The 7,368-nt window shown below is 63.0% G+C and overlaps 1 protein-coding gene across 1 annotated transcript in view; it reads left to right on the forward strand.

The window, feature by feature from the left end:
• The window catches only part of SKI (SKI proto-oncogene), a 69,314-nt gene extending 63,453 nt beyond the window's left edge, over positions 1 to 5,861 (forward strand). Inside the window, exons 4-7 of the mRNA XM_081816809.1 lie at positions 3 to 94; positions 194 to 495; positions 1,600 to 1,830; positions 2,634 to 5,861. Coding sequence (XP_081672935.1) covers positions 3 to 94; positions 194 to 495; positions 1,600 to 1,830; positions 2,634 to 2,822 — 814 coding nt within the window. The 3' untranslated portion in view covers positions 2,823 to 5,861. The remainder of the gene's footprint in view (positions 1 to 2; positions 95 to 193; positions 496 to 1,599; positions 1,831 to 2,633) is intronic.
• Positions 5,862 to 7,368: the final 1,507 nt, after the last annotated feature.

Below are 7,368 nucleotides of genomic sequence, written 5' to 3' on the forward strand. Positions count from 1 at the left end.
ACCCCCGGAGCCCCGGAGACGCCAGTGCCCGTGGCCGCCCCAGAGGATGACAAGGACTCGGAGGCTGAGGTGGAAGTGGAGAGCAGGGAGGACTGTACGTGTGAGTCGGGGTCCTTGCCTGCCCCTGGCACAGTGCTGCACGGTGGTGTGCTGAGCACCCTGGTGACCTCCACTTCCGTCTGTGTTTCCGCAGTCACCTCCTCCCTGTCCTCGCTCTCCTCCCCATCCCTTACCTCATCCAGCTCCGCCAAGGACCTGAGCTCCCCCAGTGTGCACGCCCCGCCCGCCGCGCCCGCCGCCCCCGAGGCTGCGGCCCCTGCCGACACCACGAGCGGCGGCCTGGAGGCCGAGTTGGAGCATCTGCGGCAGGCCCTGGAGGGCGGCCTGGACACCAAGGAAGCCAAAGAGAAGTTCCTGCACGAGGTGGTGAAGATGCGCGTGAAGCAGGAGGAGAAGCTGAGCGCCGCGCTGCAGGCCAAGCGCAGCCTCCACCAGGTGAGGCCGCCACGCCCCCCCCCCCCGCCCCCGCCCCCGCCCCCGCCCCCGCCCCCGCCCTGGCTCTCCCTGCTTGACGCGCCCTGCCCCCGGCTCGGGCCCTCGCGGGGCTGGCCTGTCCGTCTGGGGGCAGCGGAGGCTGGGCTGCTCTCAGCGGGGAGCCCGGGCCGGTTGTGGGTCCTTGGCGTGCCCGCACCAGCATGGCCTGGTGTGTGCAGGACGCGGCTCTGAGGGTCCCTTTCCCGCACGTGGGGTTGTCTGAGGTGCAGCGGGCAGGTGCTGTGCGGCGAGTGTGCAGGCCGGACCAGGTGGCTCCAGGACAAGCTCACGGCCTGTGCGTGCACACTGGCTTCTAGCTGATTCCACAGAAGTGACTGCTTCCTTTCGAAGAGGGGGCGAGAGGCCTGAGGGTGTCTGGGCCCCGCCTGCATCCGCCTCCCACCTCAGGAGGGGGCACGCCGCAGGGCCAGCCCCCAGGTCCTCGGGCTGTGGCGTCCTCCACGCCACCTTTCCTCCCAGGTGGGGGAGGCCCAGAGTTGGCAAGGTCAGGCAGGGCGGCGCCTTCACAGTGGGGCTGTGCGGCCTCGCCGAGGCCTGCCCGGTGTTGGCTGAGTTCGCCCTTTGCGGCTGGCGTCTGGCGGCTTCGCATGTGGGCTCCTAGCACTGCACAGCCTGTTGCCATCCTGAGCGCTGCAGGGTTTCAGACGTCTCCCCTGAGTGTGTGTCAAGCGCTCGCTCAGGACGCCCTTTCCCTGGTTCTGGGTGGAGGTGTGATTTCACACGTGCATCCTCCTGAGCACGTCTGCGTCTGGGGCGGCCGTCACTGAGGACGGGCGGGGGCCGAGGTGCTGAGGAGGGCGGCCCGGGAGCCCGAGCCGGGGCTCTGCCTCGAGGAGGTCCCGCGGGCCCTGTGAGCCGGGCTGAAGCTTGCGCGGCGCCCCCACCACCTCAGGCTGCAGGCTGGGGAGCTCTGGGCCGTGGGACCCTGTGGGAACGGGAAGGCAGGTGGCAGCCTTGTGCGGAGGCGGCGGGTAGGGGCAGCCTGGAGGGGGCACGGGCTGGATGGTGACCCCGGCCTGCGGGGTGTGCTGCCTGCCCACCCAGGAGCTGGAGTTTCTGCGTGTGGCCAAGAAGGAGAAGCTGCGGGAAGCCACGGAGGCCAAGCGCAACCTGCGGAAGGAGATTGAGCGCCTCCGAGCCGAGAACGAGAAGAAGATGAGAGAGGCCAACGAGTCCCGGCTGCGCCTGAAGCGGGAGCTGGAGCAGGCGCGTCAGGTGCGGGTGTGCGACAAGGGCTGCGAGGCCGGCCGCCTGCGCGCCAAGTACTCGGCCCAGGTACGGGCGGGGACTTCGTGGCGGGTCTTTGGGGCACCACCTGGGAGGCAGGACCCCGGGCCTGGCGGGGGGAGGAGGGGGCACGGAGGCCTGTGCGGGGCCACGAAACACCGCCTGCGGACTTAGCTGTGTGGCAGGTCCCAGGTCTGGGCGGGAAGTGGCAGGTGCTCTGTTGGCAGCTCCGGGACGCACTGCAAGCTCGGGGGACCGTGGGGGCCCAGCAGGCTGACTTGAGCACTGCACACTGTCCTGGGCTTCGGGGGTCCGTCCTCCACAGGGAGGCGGTCCCCTGGCCAGTCAGGACCACCGTGCGGGAGTTCTGCACGACTGTTTCCCTCCTGGCCATGCCCTTCCGTGGTGGCTTTGCTTGAGGAGCCAGCTGTGAGCCAGCCCCGGGGGTGCAGACGAGCCCCCATGCAGCCCCAGCTTCTCCTGTCCTGGGGCCGGGGCTGCAGCCCACCCACCGTGTGCGGTTATGAAAGTCTCAGCACAGCCCCATCAGCCGTCCTGCCTGGCCCAGAGTCCTGGATAAGGGGCCAGAGGGCACCGAAGCCCCTCCTCCTCTGGCTTTGCTTCTGCTTCGAGGGCCTGGCCTGGGCAGCAGGCTCTTGAGGGAAAGTCTGGCCTCAGGAGGTCAACAGGGTACCCCCAGGCCGCTGCTCTTGGGGCGCGTGCCATGTCTGGACGCGGGTCATGCTGCCGCCTGAGAGGCTCTCCCAGGCTCTGCTTGCTGCCTCCCTCTCTGGAAGGAGGCTGGGCCGGGCCGGGGAGCGGGGGCCGCTAACGCCCAGCGTCCCTTTCAGATCGAGGACCTGCAGGTGAAGCTGCAGCACGCGGAAGCGGACCGCGAGCAGCTACGGGCCGACCTGCTTCGGGAGCGCGAGGCCCGGGAGCACCTGGAGAAGGTGGTGAAGGAGCTGCAGGAGCAGCTGTGGCCGCGGCCCCGCCCCGAGGCTGCAGGCGGCGAGAGCACGGCCGAGCTGGAGCCCTAGCGGAGCCCACTGTCTGCCGCCGAGGTGCGGACGCCGCAGGGAGCGGGCGGGCGGGCGGCCCACGCCAGCGGGGGCTGGGGGGGGGCTCTGCGCGCCGGCGGGCCCGCCCCCACGTCCACATAGCACAACGTCTTACTGTGCCTATAACCAAGCGAGTGTTTGGAACCACATACTTTTGGAATCCACTGCAAAATTTTCTACTGGCCAAGTTCAAATGCGCAAGCCGGGTTCCCAGCCGCAGCCGGAGCTAAGGGCTCCGCGCCTGCAGCGGCCCTCTGCTTGCTGGAACGTTCTAACATTTACACTTTTGTTATAAGCTATTTAAAACCAATAAGAAGACTTGATACTCAGAAAAATCAACAGGTTTTTTTAATGACTAACTTTTAAAAGCCCCACCAACACGTGATGCCATCCGAGGACCTGCTAAGGGAGCCGGGGTGCGGTCGCCCCGCCCCGCGAAGCCATCGCAGCTCGTCCGTGGCCGCAAGAGGACAGGGAGGGTTTTCTCCAGAGTCTATTTTTTCAGCGACGAGGACCCAGGCCTCCTGTGCCGCCGCCGGGAAGAGCAGGGAGGGCACGGCGAGCTGGGCCACCTGACCGCCCGCCTGCCCGCCTGCCCGCCAGGCAGCCCCGGGGGGCGCAGTGAGTGCCGGGCCTGCTCCGCCTCAGCCGCCCTCCCCGGCCCGCTCCTGTCGCGTCGGGACTGAGGCTGCAGCGTTGGAACAAAACAGCATTACTTCACTTTTTTTTCTTTTTGTTTGTTCATTTAAACATATATTTAGAACTGCACTTTGTCAAAAATCTTCCCTTCTCTTTTTATTCCCCAGTTAACTGAGGTTTTTACTTTTCAAATATTGCAAACCCATTTATAGAGCAGTCCACATCCTAAGTGCTCGAGTGTTTAGAAACCCCCTCTGGTGCTTGGTTGAACAAGGGAATCACAAAACGAAAATGCAAAAACTGAACTTCGGGGGGTAGTTCTGTGCCTTCCAGCATCTTGTACAGCAAATCCTGACTCGTCTTTTTACCCCCGAGACACCTGTCTTCAGACTGAATCTGCCACTATCAGAATAAGTTACTTGCATTTATTCCAAATAATCTCGTTTACTCTCAACTGTTCATGCAAATTGTATAAGGTTTTTTATGCCCAAGCTTGAAAAATGATTTCCCAGTAGACGAGAGGCGGCTACCCATCCTGAAATTACGGTATTTATGTACATGAGAAAGATCTTACCAGAATTCTTCGCTTGACCCCGTTCTAACGCCGAGGCAGCTGTGAGCGCAGACGGAGGTGGAGGCTGCTGGCCCAGGTGCAGGCGCCGCCCGCTGCCACGACCAGCAGAGGCTTGGTGACCATGTCATCTGCAGGGTTCTCGCCCGTGGTTTACTGGGGGGAGGGGCGCAGGTGCTGCTGGACCCCCCTTCTAAAGTGCAATGCAAAAGGGACACCATATATATGCAGCGTTTGTTTGGATTTTTTTTTTGCTTTTGTTTTTTTTGCAGTTATGAAATCTGTATGCATGGAATGTTAAACCTCTGCCGTATGTATACCCATCGATGGGCATTATTACCGGGTCCTGGAAGGGGCCGGTCATGCTACACAGCACTCAGAATGCTGTGTTTAGCCTTGTTTTTCCCGAGTTGTGTTTTTTCAGTCATTTCTTCAAGGGAAACTAAATGATTTCGTCGGAGCAGGCTTTAAGTGTGCCCTCGTGCTTCTGGGCTGCGGTGCTCTGTTGCCAGGAGAGATCAAAGGGCCCCTGCGGCCCGGCCCCCCGGGGCCACCCGTTCACTTTTTGGTTTGGGGCTCCAGAGGGCGGTGAGCTTCTCTTGAGTTCTGTGCAGGGGCCCCGCCTCCCGTCGCCCTCGCCCTGCCCGCCTCCGGTCACCATCTCGACCGCTGGGTCCACGCCTCCACTTGCCAGCTTCGTCCCGGAAGGTCGGGAAGAGCTGGACGCGCCCGTGGCCGCCCGGGCCCGCCCCTCCCATCCCCACCCGTCCCCGCCCGAGGGGCCTGTGGCCCGCCAGAGCTGGGGTGGGGGGGGGGCCTGCCGTCCCCGGCTCCCCGGGCACCAGCAGCTCGGGCCCTCCTGGGCAGCTCCCTGGGTGAAGCTGGGGGGGTGGGGGCGCAATCGGCTCGTTCTGGCCGCTTCCATCCGAGGGGGTCCGAGACCTGGCTTTCGTTCGTGCAGCTGCGGTTCAGTTTCTCTGCAGAAGGGAGAAGAGTCTATCTTGTCGGCTGCTGACGCTCCCTGTGTGTAATATCCATTATCCAGATGATTGTGTATTCAGTTTAATTACTCATTATTTCTATGCTGAAAGAGGATTTTTAACGAAGGGAAAAACAACAGCAATAACATTCATATCTTTGGAGCAGCTAACTCACACGTAATATCCTGCTTTTCGTACAGAACTAGCCCCATGTAAAAACAGTCCCCTGTAAATACTGTTCCTTAGCACTGTTGTATCACACGCGTATACGGTGGCTCCTTTCTCAGAAACTCGTTTCTTACCTGGTAGTTGTCTTGTTTTCTGGGTTGTTTTGAACTGAGGAAGAACAGCTCACCTGCCCGAGGGGACGGACCCTCCGCCAGCCCCCATGGCACCCCTGCGCCCCCCACCCCCGGGCTCCGTCCTCCCCACCCCTGCCCGCCCGCCTGCCCACCCACCTGCCTACCCACCGCGTCCACCAGGCTCGAGAGGCCGTCTTGTTCTTGCTTTAAGTCAGGAGTCACAAGCGACATTTTTTTTTTCAATTAAGGAAAAAACCCCACAGCTCTACCTTCACATCCGCCAGGAGCGTCTGCATCGCTGTCCGCGTTCCCTCCTTCGCTGCTGCTAATGACAACAGGATGACTTACTCTACTATCGAAAACTATTTTTATGTAATTAATGTATGCTTTCTTGTTTATAAATGCCTGATTTAAAAAGAAAAAAGAAAAAGCTTGGCATATTTATCTACTTCGCTGTGTACCCGTTAGTCCTTTGGCGCCCCTCCCCCAAACAGATGACATTGTACAATAAAGGACTTTGAGAGTATTGCCTAGGACAGCGTGCTTGCCCCCACCCCGTCCCCCCGGGTCACCATCTGGGCCTGAGCCCAGGGAGGGCACGGGGGTGTCTGTCTGCCTGTCAGACTGCGGACCTTTGGTCTCCATCGACCCAGAGTGACGTGGGGCTTCGGTGGGCAGCGCCCTGGCTGGGCTGCTCTCTGTTTAGGTCCCACCCGGCTGTGGCCCACGGGTAGCAGCTGGAGGGGACCGTGCCCGGGGCCTGGAGACCTGTCCCCCGGGGTAGATGGCCAGCTCCCCTCAGGTGGTGCAGGGGCCCTGGGCCCCAGCGTGCCATCCTGAGGGAGCAGCATGGCGATGCCACGGTGCCGGGCCCTGGGGTGCCGCCTCTCCCAGCTGCCCGTCCCTGCCCGTGTCCCGCCTCCCAGCTAGCTCCACAGCCGTCCCTCCAAGGTCACGTGGAGGTCATTTGGAGAGCCGGGCGGTGGGAAACCCAATGTCCAGCCCCCGGCTGCACACGCAGCCCCAGCAGTCCTCAGGAGCCCCCCGGGGAGGGGTGCAGGCTTGGCTGGGGTATGGACCACCCCACCCAGGCAGCCTGGAAAAACCCACTCTACCTGGGCTCCAGGCTCCTGCCCAGGTCAGGCCTGGAGCGGGAACAGTGGGGACCAGGAGGAAGAGCCTCCATGCCCACCCTCGCCTCTGCCTGTCATTCATGGGCTCCCCGAGGCCAAGATCCCAGCCACTTGTGGGCTGCCACCTAGGGTTCAACACAGGGGCTGAGTTGGAGGGAAGGGAAGAGGAGGGAAGGCAGACGGTTTATAAGCCGGGCCGGAAACCACAGCCCCTACCTCTGTCCCCTCCTGCTGCTTATCAGGCCCTGGGGCCCTGCCTGGGGTGCTGGGCTTGGAGGCATGGATGACAAGCTTACCGCAGTGGGACTCAGACCCCAAGAGCAGAGCCCAGCCCCCTCCACCACTGCCCCTTCCATCACCTGGGTGTCACCTGGGCCTGGCTCCCTGTTCCTCTCGGGGCTGGTCTCCCAGGGAGCTGTGGGACCATTGGCCAGAATCCGAGTGCCCCCTTCCTGGGTAGGGCTGGACACCTGGGGTGTGGGCCGCCTATTACCACCTCTGCCCAATGTCCAGGGCGCTGTCCAGCACTCTGTTGGGAGGGCTGCCCCTTGCTGTCTTCTGGGATCTCCTAAGTGGACAGTTGTCCACTGTGGCCTGCTGGGGGTCCCAGGGCACCCCTGCAGCCATGGGTGTGAGCCGAGGGCTGCAGCCAAGGCCCTACCTGTGCCCGGGGCCAAACACTTGCCCCTTTCTCGGCCCCACGACCAGGCCCACCTGGATGGGCAGCAGGACCTCGCGTGACCTTGCAGACTTGTGCAGACCTGCCATCCCCATGGGGCATCGATGCCGTCACTGATGTCCCCTCCCCAGGGCCTGCCAGGCCTCGTCCTTCCCCAGAGCATCTCCTGCTGCCGCTGCTCGGGACCCGCGGGCTCTCGGCCTCCCGGCCTCCACCCCAGC

The sequence above is a fragment of the Leptonychotes weddellii genome, chromosome 4 (assembly GCF_054177405.1).
Source record: "Leptonychotes weddellii isolate Sample4059 chromosome 4, ASM5417740v2, whole genome shotgun sequence".
Lineage (NCBI taxonomy): Eukaryota > Metazoa > Chordata > Mammalia > Carnivora > Phocidae > Leptonychotes > Leptonychotes weddellii.